Below are 13,626 nucleotides of genomic sequence, written 5' to 3'. Positions count from 1 at the left end.
GGGGGGGGGGTCTGCCTCCCTCCAAAGTTGGTCCGTGCAAAACTGCTCGCCCGTTGCAGGAGCCTCCCCGGCAAGCTTCGCTCCCCTCCCTTTTGCACGCTCACGCGTCTCCCTCTTTGCACATCTCGCACATCAGGGACTCCCGGGCACGGCTGGGCTCTCTCGGCGCCGCTGGCAACAGTGGAAAACACAAGCACTTTCCCCCCGAAGCCTCTCCAGCGCGAATCACAGGCTGGCTCGGGCTGGGGTGCGTTTAAAGTCGCCGCCCGCTCCGTAGTCAGAAACGCCGGCTGGGGGACGCACGAGGGCAAGGAAGGCGCTTCCACCGAGAAAGCCGGGAGGTGGGTCAGCAGGCACGTGGTTTTAGCTCCCGAACCGGGTCCGGGGGTGTCGCCGGCGGGAAACTGATATTGCAGATGGGAGATAGGTTTATCCATCTGGATTATTTGCTCAACAGATTTGCCTCCATTGCACATTTGAGAATGCAAGCTCCTTGCAGGCAGGGACCTTTTTCAAACGCTGCTCTTCTTGCAGAGAGCTTAGAGCAGAGGTGTCGAACTCATTTGTTACATGGGCCGGATCTGACATGAATGTCACTCTGTTGGGCCAGACCCTGTATGCCATAAAATATAACACCAGGTATAAACTTTATAAAGGATTTATTACTCAAAATACAAACAAAAGGAATTGATTCCAAGCAGCGAAAGCAATTGATTTACTAGGGGATCCTTAGAACCTCCTATACATTTATTTAATCACACACAGGACTACGTTTTTTCAAAGGGATCCATCAAAGTAGGTGTACCTTACATTTCCATAGGTACCAGTTGCTTGCAGCCGAGTAAGAGCCCTGGATGGGCCAGTTTTTGGCCCCCGGGGTCTTATGTTTGACACCCCGGGCTTAGAGCAGTATGTAGAGTGCCCTTCCTGTTTTACACTGACAACACTGTGAGATGGATTAGGTTGAGAGGGACTGAATACTAAGTATTTGCCTAATTGCTTACAGCATTCACACACACTACAACTAGCTGTGGTCTGGGCTTGTAGGGGTGAAACAAAGACACACCCCACAGAAAAGGAGGGATCTCTGGGGATTCCCTAAATACGCAGAAAAATGTGAGTATGTTAACCCAGAGGGAATAAAGGCTCTGATGAGGACTGAAAGTCAGTTAAAGGGGAAGGAATTAACCTGTTTGGGTATTTTGATTATGCAGAGTCAATAAACACAGCACAACACTTGTATATTAGTTTTAAAATAAAACTTTACTTACTAATGAGGAAAGGCTAACTGGGAGATTAAATAAAGGATAAATATTCCAACAGCTCTAATCTTCATCTGGACTCTAAAGGCTTCTAAACCTCAGACCAAAGTCTGAGTCCAGGGGCACCTTTAAGACAAACAAAGTTTAATTCACAGTATAAGCTTCACATAAAGTACAATTCACAGTATAATGCTGGCCTGGATGAATCACAAGCGGGAATTAAGATTGCTGGGGGAAAGATCAACAACCTCAGATATGCAGACGATACCACTCTAATGGCAGAAAGTGAAGAGGACCTTAAGAGCCTCTTACTCAGGGTAAAAGAGGAGAGCGCAAAAGTGGGCTTGAAGCTCAACATCAAAAAAACTAAGATCATGGCATCCGGCCCCATCACTCCTTGGCAAATAGTAGGGGAAGTCGTGGAAGTGGTGACAGACTTCACGTTCCTGGGATCCCAGATCACTGCAGACTGTGACAGTAGTCATGAAATTAAAAGACGCCTGCTCCTTGGGAGGAAAGCGATGGTGAACCTAAACAGCATGATAAAAAGTAGAGACATCACCCTGCCAACAAAAGTCCGCATGGTCAAAGCAATGGTGTTCCCAGTAGTCATGTATGGCTGCGAGAGTTGGACTATAAGGAAGGCCGAGCGCCGAAGAATAGATTCTTTTGAATTATGGTGCTGGAGAAGACTCTTGAGAGTCCCTTGGACTGCAAGGAGATCAAATCAGTCAATCCTAAAAGAAATCAACCCTGACTGTTCCCTGGAAGGCCAGATAATGAAACTGCAGCTCAAATACTTTGGCCACCCAATGAGAAGGGAGCACTCACTGGAGAAGACCCTGATGCTGGGTAAGATTGAAGGTCAAAGAAGACGGGGACGGCAAAGGATGAGATGGTTAGACAGTGTCCTAGATGCAACGAACATGAAATTGAGCAAACGTCAGAGGACAGCGGAAGACAGGAGGGCCTGGCGGGATCTGGTCCATGGTGTCGCGAAGAGTCGGAGTTGACTGTGCGACTGAACAACAACAACAATAAGCTTTCATGTGCAGGAAGTGTGCCTGCACATGAAATCCTATCCCCAGAATTAAACTTTGTTGGTCTTAAAGGTGCCCCTGGACTCAAACTTTGTTCTGCGGCTTCAGACCAACATGGCTACGCACCTGAATCTAGCTTGTAAACCTCATGTGAGAACAGACTAGAGGAGAAGGAAAAAGAGTAATACAACTGAAACCCAGTGCTTACTCCCTAGCCCATCCTCAGTCTATTGATTACCCAATTGGAGGATCCCAATGCTAACTAAATATGCATTTTTATCACCTTACTCAGGTGAGAAATACAAGCAGACTCTACCACTGGGTCCCTAAACTTAACTAGCTAGGACAGTAGCTTGCCTAAACTAGCAAACATGTCAATTATTTCATGACTGCAGGAGGAGAACTTGCAAATCCCAAGAGTCAGGGAGTTCACAGAATCCTGGAGAGGGAGATCTTGGGGGGGGGGGGGTTTATCACATTTTTCAAATCATTCCCTCCTCCTGTGATATTGTGGAGGCCTCCAGGTTGTCATTTGATAAATCCCACAAAGGAGGCCAAGATAATGCCAATTTGGGTGGGGTGTGTAACAAGAACAGTTGGATTTATGCCCCGTCCTTCACAAAGACTCCCATAGCAGTTTACAATCTCCTTCCCTTCTGCTTCCCACAACAGACATCTTGTGAAGTAGGTGGGGCTCAGAGAGCTCTTTCCAGGACTGATCCTGAGAAAACAGCTGAGAGAACTTGTGACTGACCCAAGGTCACACCAGCAGCTGTATGTGAAAGAGTGGGGAATCGAACCCTGTTCTCCCAGATTAGAGTCCTTAGCTCTTAACCACTACACCAAACTGGCTCCGGTTGCTTCACCTTGTGTGCTTGCAGCCAGGGCTGGCCCCAGCTTATTTTGCACCCTAGGCGAGGATCCCTTCTGGCGCCCCCCTCCCTGTGCGCCCACCAATTTTCAAAAATAAATGCATTTTAGGAAGAATGAAAAACACAAATAATCAAGAAACTCCCAGATTACGGGGCCGGGTGCAGTTTGGCACCCCTAAGGGCCGGCCCGCTCTAGGCGATCGCCTAGTTCGCCTAGTGAGTGAGCCGGCCCTGCTTGCAGCAGAGATGCATTTGAATCCATGACCTCTCTGATTACAACTCATTAAAAATCGGATCGCTTCCTGGGAGCAGCAGTGCAGGCCTTTGATATCACAACTCGAACTCTATTCATCAGAGGCTCATAACTTTTAAAAAAGGAAGCCAAAGGGCAGACTGGCCTGTATTATTGTTATAGGGCGTTTCTTTCTGCTGGTTGCTTTCCAACCCTCTTTCCAGACTCACCCTGTATTGCAACCAGCCACCAAAAGAAAGGTCGGAGAGGCTTGCAATTAGGGTTGTCAACAGGCCTGGAGAAAAGCTGTCCCCTCCCTTTAATGGCGACTTAATGTGAGGAAAAAGGCAGATGAAGCTTTTCAAGACAGGGAGATAAATAACATCACCTGGTATACTATGCCATTAAGCCTCTATTAAAGGGACAGGCCATCCCCCCCCCCCCAACGGGTAATCCTACTTTCAATGCGAACCCTTCGAACTCAATCTTTTTGTGCGCCCCTGCTCCACAATCAATGGTGCAATAAACACATCGGTTCGAAACTAAAAGCACTGGTGCCAACAACGGTGTTTCCCTCTCCTTTTCCTAAATGTTTGGGGGCGAGAATTCAAGAGCCACTGCGGCAGCCACCCAGCAAAAAGGCACAGTTCTGTCCAAATGCGCCCTACCGCTTCGGTCCCCGTCGAGCTGGATTCTCTCCTCCCAGCCGCTGCCCGTGAACCTAAGAATCAACCTGGCCCGGCTTTCGCTGGGTCTACTATCGCGACTGTTGCATTCTGGGAGAGGAAGCGCCTCGGACCACGTTGCTGCAGCTGGAAGACGGCGGGGAGCAAGCATGGCCGCCTCCGCCAAGAGGTAAGCGGGCTCTTAAAGGGTGGGCCTCCTCCGTTGCCGACGTTAATGCAAGCTTAGAGTCCTTGCAGAATGCACCCCTGAGCATCGGCTCCCGGAATCTGGGGGAGGGTTCTGCATTAAACTCCTCCACCAGGGCAGAAAAGGGCATTATGTAACCCAGTCCATGGGGCTTGGGAAGCAGTCCTACTGAATGTGGTGGGGTTTCTTTGAGTTTCTTTATGTTATGTGGAGTATAATAGTGAAGAACCTCTGTAAATGTCCTTTTAAGTGAAAGTTTCGACGTCTATGTTCAGAGTCAGTGTTTTAAAATTAAAGCAGGACTGGTCGCCCCCCCCTCCCCCCAGTAGATACCTCGGAGCATTTAATAATCGTGTGTCTGTGTGCCAGAACTCTCAAGAGGGAAATGAAGTTTTCAATCTGTAGGGTGAAAACTCACGAATTTGTAAACATTTTTAAAAATAATTTTGTCAAAGAGGTGTTCTGAAAGTGTTCTGGCGTGTTCCCCCAGAAAAAGAGCTCTCTTGAATTCAATGTTCCCTCTAAGCTGAGTTAGTGTGAGCTAGCTCACAGTTTTCTAGCCTCCGGCTCACACATTTTTGTCCTAGCTCAGGGGGGGGATGGCTCCAGAGCAAACTAATTTATGCAGAAGGCAAATCGCTCGCTCACAGCTTTAATGCCGGTGGTTCACAAAGTAGAACTTTTGCTCACAAGACTCCACGGCTTAGAGGGAGCATTGCTCTTGATAACTATGATGACAGGGTTTCCTAGCAATGTTACCCGTTTATAAAGTGGTTCAACAGCTCAGTGTTGTGGTATGATTGTATTGAGCCAGGGTCTCAGTCCAAATGGCAGATGCCTTATCTTAGCGCACGTTTCTTTTGTATAAGAATGCATGGTTTTGAAAAGCCTCCTCCCCACAGTACACAATAAAATAAAAATATTAATGCATCCAGCTAGTATATTAGAACAAGAAAAATGGGTAGAACAGTAAAAGACTCAGATAAAATGCAGTGATATAACAGAAACATCAATCCTGACAGTTTCAGGGGGTAACCGATGTTCCCTCTAATTTTTTTGCCCCTATTGAATGGAGCAGTTCACATCCTGAGCAGAATATAACTGCTGTAATCTTAAAGTGGGAAATGGGCAGTGCAAGACCCCATGCCGCTCCAGTTTGCTGCTGAGCAGGGCTTCCTGTGTTAAGGCGGGGCCGCTCACATGCCCAGCTTAGAGGCGACACTGAGGGTAGCTGCTGGTCTGCAGTAGAACAGCTACATTTGAGTCCACTGCCACCTTAGGACTATCGAGAGTTTCAGGGTATAATATAATTAATTATAATTACCATATAGCAGCATGTGTGGTATAGCTAGGAGATCCTAAGATTGTCTGGCAGGCAGACGTTCTAGCTCTTTTAGTGTTATGCACCACTAGGTGGTGAGCGAGACTTTTTTTTTTTAAGGCAAGAGACGTTTCGGAGGTAGTTTGCCATTGCTTGCCTCTGCATCACGCCCCCTAGTGTCCCTTGGAGGTCTCCCATCCAAATGCTAGCCCAGGCTGACCCTGCTTAGCTTAAGAACATAAGAGAACATCAGAGAAGCCAACGTTGGATCAGGCCAACGGCCCATCCACTCCAACACTCTGGGTCACACAGTGGCCAAAAAACCAGGTGCCATCAGGAGGTCCATCAGTGGGGCCAGGACACTAGAAGCCCTCCCACTGTTGCCCCCCCCTCCCAAGCACCAAGAAGACAGAGCATCCCTTGCCCCAGACCAAGAGCCCCTATCTATACCTTGTGGCTAATAGCCACTGATGGACTTCTGCTCCATATGTTTATCCAGTTCCCTCTTGAAGCTGTCCATGCTTGTAGCCGCCACCACCTCCTGTGGCAGTGAATTCCACGTGTTAATCACTCTTTGTGTGAAGAAGTGGCAGTGAATTCCACGTGTTAATCACTCTTTGGGTGAAGAAGTCCATTCTAACCCGACTGCTCAGCAATTTCATGGAGTGCCCACGAGTTCTTGTACTGTGAGAAATGGAGAAAAGTCCTTCTTTCTCAACCTGCTCTATCCCACGCATCATCTCACCCCTCAGCCGTCGTTTCCAGTGCTATAATATCCTTTTTGAGGTGTGGTGACCAGAACTGTACACAGTAGTCCAAATGAGGATGTACCATATCCGAGATATGATGAGGTCAGGCCAGCCTGGGCTATCCAGGGTCAGGGCTTTCAGGGAATGGCCTTTCGGTAGTTGCTGACAAAGGAAACTTGGAGTCTCATATGTCCCAAAATCTTGTTGTTCTGTAAGGTGTTTCTGGACCCAGATCTAGGTGATCAAGCTCTCCTGGAGAGTTTAGAGAATAAAAAGATTTTAATCTCGTACCAAAACAAAAATATTGTAGGGAAGTATTCCATAATGAGGGTGACTCTCGTCTCACCACCCGTTGACGTCAGGAGCACCCAGAGAAGAGCCACCGATACAGCTCTTAAAGACCCCGGCAGGCTCATCTGGAAGAAGACTGTATTAATGATCTGGTAAAGGTAAAGGTTCCCTTGCTCAAAAGCCAGTCGAGTCCGACTCCAAGCCGAAGAGCCAGCGCCGTCCGAAGACGTTTCCATGGTCATGTGGCCGGCATGACTAAACACCAAGGTGCACGGAACGCTGTGACCTTCCCACCAAAGTGGTACCTGTTTATCTACTTGCAATTTCTTGCTTTCGAACTGCTAGGTTGGCAGGAGCTGGAACTAGAGACGGGAGTTCACTCCGTCATGTGGTGCACTCTGGTCTTGAACTGCTGAACTACTGACCTTCCACAGCCTGCAGTTCAGCGTCTTAACCACTTGAGCCACCGCAGCTCCTAATGATCTGTTAGTGTTGATCATTTTTAGTAAATTATAAATAACTGAATCCAACTTTTAAGTCAAATTTTGGTAGTGATGGGGCTTTGTGCGGTTATAGATGCATGCTGCCTCAGGCTTATGGATATGTGGGATCTTTAAATGTCTTTTGAATTTACTGTGTACATGTGTAAAGTTAGCATCAGTTTCTCCACCACCACCCCTGATCTTCATTTTGGTGATCTCCCAGTCGTCATTAATGTAATTGGGAAATCTAGTGACTCAGAATACATTTCTGCTGGTTATTTGGAAAAGTTGTGGGGAATTTTGTGGGCTCACTTTGGGGATGAACTTACGCTTAAAGAGGCTGAGAGTTCTAAAGGTCAGGTGTCATGGACCAGAGGGTACAGCGTCCATGGAGGCGAAAGCATCCAAGTTGGGACTTACCTAGATTATCCTAACTGATGGGCAGTGTCTTTTATTAAAACTGAACTTTGGAAGTGTTAGGAAGTGATCCTGAACCAAGAAAGTTGGAATAATCATTCAGCCATGCAAGGAGGTTGATACTGAGAAACTGGATTCAGGATATCTAAAAATGATTTATTTAGTTTGGTGGTGTCAATAGAAGATAACGTATGAAGCTGTTTCAGGTGGTCAGACGTGCTGGTCCGAAGCAGTAGAACAAATTTAGAGTCCAGAGGCACCTTTAAAAGACCGGCAGCATTTTAATATGTTGTCGAAGGCTTTCACGGCCGGAGTTCATTAATTGTTGTAGATTTTCCGGGCTGTATGGCCATGGTCTCGGTATTGTAGGACCTGATGTTTCTCCAGCAGCTGTGACTGGCATCCTCAGAGGTATGACACAGAAAGATGGAGTACTCTCTGTGTCAACAAAGTTTTATTTAAGGTATAAACTTTCGTGTGCATGCACACTTTTTCAAATACATTGGAGTGGAAGGTGAGGTTCAGACTTATAGACAGGGGCTGAACGTGCTAACTTGCTGCTCAGCCCCTGTCTATACGTTTGAACCTTACCTACCATTCCGATGTATTTGAAAAAGTGTGCAAGCACACAAAAGCTCATACCTCAAACAAAACGTTGTTGGTTGTAAAGGTGCCCCTGGGCTCTACATTTGTATGAATCTGTTTGAAATTCTTGAATTGCACTATAAAATTTTTGACTCTTTTGGATTGTCTTGCGTATTTTAACTGATTTACTTTCCAGCTATTCTGTCCACAGCTCCCTTAAATCTGTCTCGTTTGCTTCTCTCCCTCGCCTGCACCTTTCTGGAACTAGAAAACTGGCTGAGCTGAGCGTTGATGAATTCCTTACCTCTGGGTTTGATTCCGAAGTGGATGGGGATTCGGGGGGAGATGCTGTGGATTCCGGTGAAGAAGGCGCAGGAAGAAAGCAAAGTCAGAACAGAAAGACCAGCGGCAAGAAGAAGGCAGCGCTTAAGTCTAAATCTGCAGAAAAGTAAGAGGCGGAAGGTCACTAGGGATTGTGATGAATTGCTCAGCTCTGTGTAGAAATGTGAAGGGCCGGAAAAGTTTTGGGGGAAAATGGGTTTTTTCCGTTTTTTTTCCTGAAGCCTTTTTGTTTTTTTCCGAAAAATTGGAAAAATTGAAAAAAGAAAAGAAAAAAAAATTGATTATGAAACGTTTTATTTTAACATGATGAATAAAATATTTTAAGACCAGGTGTTCAAATATTTTCCAAATCATTTCTTAAAAATATGTATGGTATCAGATCGATCTAATTTCTGTGCACGGAGGACAAGCAAATCCTAGGTTACAAATTGAACTCTCCAATGCAAGAACAAGGTGCATTTCTTCCTTTAGGAGGTGCTATTGTCACAAGAAAAGAAAAAGGTTTCAGTTTTGTTTTTGCATGTGGGTGGGTATTCTGTTTGTAATAATTGTTTGGATACACTATATTTTTAATATGCTAGTTGTGATAATTTCATGCCAAGTAAAAATGTCCATAGTCATATTTTATGTTCCTAAAGTAACAGAATGACTTTCAATCTAGAAAAGACAAAAGAAATGCTAATTTTTTCGGGAAAAAACACAAAAAAGGCTTCAGGGAAAAAATGGGGGGAAACCGTTTCCCCCCCGAATTTTTCCAGTTTTTTTCCGGGCCTTCACATCTCTATGGCCAGGTGCCACACTGGGGAATAGCGCTCTGAAGAGCTACGGGTGGAATGTCACGGGGCCACTGAATGCCTATCACTGCTGTAGAGAGCAGAGTGCCTGTCCGTACTGAGAAGCCCGGGAAAAGTTGCTAAACAGAAATAGTTAACCTTTTACCAGTTTTAAGTCTAACATTTTAGAATTGGTATTGGAATTTGTATACCCGGGTTTTAGGCCAGGGGTGGCCAAACTGCAGCTCAGGAGCCGCAGGCCGCTCTTTCACGCAGTCTAATTTAAGGTTTATAAAAAGCAGATTTACATGTTTTCCAATTAAAATGTGTGATATTTGTTCATGTCTCGCGGCTCTCAGTCTTCTGATGTTTATTCTGTGTGGCTGTTACGTTAAGCAAGCTTGGCCACCCCTGTTTTAGGCTGTATCTGTTTGGGATTGTATATTTTGTTATTTGGCTACTTTTGGTTGTATCACAAATTTGTCACGATGTGTTGCTATTTGATGGGTCTCTGACCCTAATAAACAGATTGAATTGATTGAGAAGCCCAACGGTGGCCTGACCTGGATAGCCCAGGCTAGCCCGGTCCCATCAGCTCTCGGAAGCTAAGCAAGGTCAGCCTTGGCTAGTATTTGGAAGGGAAACCTCCAAGGAATACCAGGGCCGGGACGCAGAGGCAGGCAATATAGAGACACCTCTCTGAAACATCTCTTGCCTTAAAAAACAAGTCTAGCTCACCACCTAGCGGTGCATAATACTAAAGAGCTACAGCTGCTGGCTGCCAGACAAACTTAGGACCTCCTGGCTATACTACACACAATGCCATGCAACAATTAATTAATTAGCCGAACACACTTGGCCTGCACCTTGAATGAACTAGTAAGGCGCTTTAGAACATGAATGCACGGGATAGTGTCTCATCCTGAGGGAGACCATTGATCTGTCAAGGTCAGTACTGTCTATTGCAGGGGTGTCTAACTCATTTGTTAATGAGACCTTGTTGGGCCGGGCCATGTGTGTCATAAAATGTAATGCCAGGTAGTGAAGATAAAAACTTTGTAAAGGACACAGACACAAAGGGGTTTTTTTACTTAAAAACATTAGCACTCTTACAATATTTTGTTTATTTAACAGTGACACCCCGTGCTCTGAATTATTACATCAAAATGTCTGTGCTGTTGCAATCTTTGAGTCTGCTGTTCAGGTGTGTGTATCTGTCAGCTGCAAACCTACAATGATGCAGAAGCAGCAGCAGTAGAACGGGAAGAAGAAGTAGAAGACAGCTAGTTCCACTGGGGGCCTGATCCGGCCCCCAGGCCGCATGTTTGACACCCCTGGTCTATTGTGACCGGCGACAACTCTCCACGGTCTCAGGCAGGGGTCTTTCACATCACTTCCTATATGGTCCTTTCAACTGGAGATGCCAGGGATTGGACCTTGGAAATTGCACATGCAGAGCAGCTTTGGACCTTTGAGCCAGGGTCCGTTCCCAGCCCTCTGCAGTGCACTAGGTGAGCAGGGCTGTGGTCTTCAGCAGGGAAGACAATCAGGGAAGCGTTCTGTGATGGTAGAATGTGCGACAACAATTCATTCCCATGTGTTGTTTTTTTTTTAAATCCTCCTTCTTCAGGATACCCAAGAAGGGTAAAGCGTCAGAACACAGCACTCTTACAATATTTTGTTTATTTAACAGTGACACCCCGTGCTCTGAATTATTACATCAAAATGTCTGTGCTGTTGCAATCTTTGAGTCTGCTGTTCAGGTGTGTGTATCTGTCAGCTGCAAACCTACAATGATGCAGAAGCAGCAGCAGTAGAACGGGAAGAAGAAGTAGAAGACAGCTAGTTCCACTGGGGGCCTGATCCGGCCCCCAGGCCGCATGTTTGACACCCCTGGTCTATTGTGACCGGCGACAACTCTCCACGGTCTCAGGCAGGGGTCTTTCACATCACTTCCTATATGGTCCTTTCAACTGGAGATGCCAGGGATTGGACCTTGGAAATTGCACATGCAGAGCAGATTTGGACCCTTGAGCCAGGGTCCGTTCCTAGCCCTCTGCAGTGCACTAGGTGACCAGGGCTGTGGTCCAGAGCTTCTTCTTCAGGGAAGACAATCAGGGAAGGATTCTGTGATGTTAGAATGTGCGACAACAATTCATTCCCATGTGTTTTTTTTTTTTAATCCTCCTTCTTCAGGATACCCAAGAAGGGTAAAGCGTCAGAACACAAAGACCAGCTCTCACGGCTGAAGGAACGAGATCCGGATTTTTACAAGTTCTTGCAAGAAAATGACCAGATGCTACTCAATTTTGATGACTCCGACAGCTCAGACGATGAGGAGGAACGCCATGTGCTGCCTGATAAACTGGAGGTACGGTAGCCAGATGTTTTTTAGGGGTTCCTTACTTGTGAAAGCAAAATGAACTTAATAGGAACTAGTCTACGTAGTAAAATTCTGTAAGTGCTCAACACAAGGTATCTTTTAACAGAAATTGTGTTTTATGTAGAATCTGAATTTTATTTCCCAGATACTATGTTTTTATCTCTGTGAAATGCCAATAAAGGAATTGCTGTGTGTGTAATAGGAACTAGTCTTTTGGCTCCGCAAAAGCACAGGGTGTTCACTGTCTTTGGGGTCCATTCTGGTTCTTACCAACACATCCACAGCATTTGTTTCACCCCTGTCACGTTTTCCTTCACAGAACTGCAAGACCGAAAGTTGAGAGCCAGTTTGGCGTAGTGGTTAAGAGCGCGGACTCTAATCTTGAGAACCGGGTTTGATTCCCCACTCCTTCACATGTAGCTGCTGGTGTGACCTTGGGTCAGTTACAAGTTCTCTCAGAGCTGTTCTCTCAAGAGCAGTTCTCGAAGGAGCTCTCTCAGCCCCACCTACCTCACAGGGTGTCTGTTGTGGGGAGGGGAAGGGAAAGGAGATTGTAAGCCACTCTGAGTGAAGGGTGGGGCATAAATCCGGCCTCTTCCTCTTCCTCCTCCTGCACTCCCTCCTCTGCTTCTGGAATCCGGTGGTGGCTCTTCAGGGGATGTTGACAGAGGTCTCTCCTGCCAGAGCATGTAAGGCTTCTATTCATTCCGGGATATAAGAAGGAGGGGGAGGGAGGGCTGCTGTTTTCTTTCCTCTGAGGCCTTTTTGTCCATTATTTCCAGTAGAGGACTGGTTGGGGAAGCGTTTTGTTTTTGTTTTTAATGAACGGAATGCTATTTAAGACAAGGTTTTAGTCAAAATGTGCGGTATGAGGTTTTTCGTGTGAGACCATCGATGGGAGAGTGTTTCCGGTAGGTAGCCGTCTTGGTCTGAAGCCGAAGAACAGGATTCTTCAGGACCCCGCGGTACCTTAAAGATCGACAAAGGTTTCCAGATATCTGACGAAGGGATCTTTGACTCTCGAAATCTTGTACCCTGAAAATGTTGTAGGTCTTTTAAAGTGCCGCTTCACTCGAATCTTGCTCTACAGGAGCTCCTGCAGTATATTTAATTTTTGTTTATGTAGTTATTTAGGGAATAAATATGCCACCTAAAAAGGCACTGCGGCACAGGGTGGAGTAGGTATCAAGTACCTCTGGCCTTGTGGGAAGCCGGAACGTGGCAGTCTTCATTGCAGAAAAAAAGCAAGAGTCCAGTAGAGCTTCAAAGATTAACAAAATATGTGGCAGGCAATGCTCCCTCTAAGCTGTGAAGTCTTGTGAGCAAAAATCCTACTTTGTGAGCTACTGGCACGAAAGTTGTGAGCGAGCAATTTGGCTACTGCATAAATTGGTTTGCTCTGGAGCCACCCTTCCTGAGCTAAGGCAAAAATGGGTGAGCTGAAGGCTAAAAAACTGTGAGCTAGCTCACACTACTCAGCTTAGAGGGAACACTGCTCACTGCTTTGGAGCCACCCTTCCTGAGCTAAGGCAAAAATGGGTGAGCCGGAGGCTAAAAAACTGTGAGCTAGCTCACACTAACTCAGCTTAGAGCAGTGATGGCGAACCTTTTAGAGACCGAGTGCCCAAACTGCGACCCAAAACCCACTTATTTATCGCAAAGTGCCAACACGGCCATTTAACCTGAATACTGAGGTTTCACTTTAGAAAAAACAACTCATACATTAACTTAAGATGATTCAAACAAAGTCAGGAAAGCAATCCCAAATGCTTTCATTTACTTAAAATTATTTGGGAGAGAATTTGACATTTTAATAATGGTCTGGGCCTGGTTGGGGCGATGGCACGTGTGCCCACAGAGAGGGCTCTGAGTGCCACCTCTGGCACACGTGCCACAGGTTCGCCACCACTGGCTTAGAGGGAACATCGGTGGCCGGTAGGAGCTTTCGTGAGTCATTGCTCACTTCTGAAGAAGTGAGCAGTGACTCAAGAAAGCTTCTACCCT

General features: G+C 46.3%; 1 protein-coding gene across 1 annotated transcript in view; it reads left to right on the top strand.

Moving 5' to 3' along the window:
- The first annotated feature begins 4,202 nt into the window (after nucleotides 1–4,202).
- Nucleotides 4,203–13,626, top strand: part of NOC2L (NOC2-like nucleolar associated transcriptional repressor) — an 87,327-nt gene continuing 77,903 nt past the window's right edge. Inside the window, exons 1-3 of the mRNA XM_015411658.1 lie at nucleotides 4,203–4,261; nucleotides 8,393–8,572; nucleotides 11,436–11,610. Coding sequence (XP_015267144.1) covers nucleotides 4,242–4,261; nucleotides 8,393–8,572; nucleotides 11,436–11,610 — 375 coding nt within the window. The 5' untranslated portion in view covers nucleotides 4,203–4,241. The remainder of the gene's footprint in view (nucleotides 4,262–8,392; nucleotides 8,573–11,435; nucleotides 11,611–13,626) is intronic.

This window comes from Gekko japonicus, unplaced genomic scaffold (assembly GCF_001447785.1).
Source record: "Gekko japonicus isolate JY-2015 unplaced genomic scaffold, Gekko_japonicus_V1.1 scaffold76, whole genome shotgun sequence".
NCBI lineage: Eukaryota > Metazoa > Chordata > Lepidosauria > Squamata > Gekkonidae > Gekko > Gekko japonicus.
This window is presented reverse-complemented; position numbering and strand designations above follow the sequence as displayed.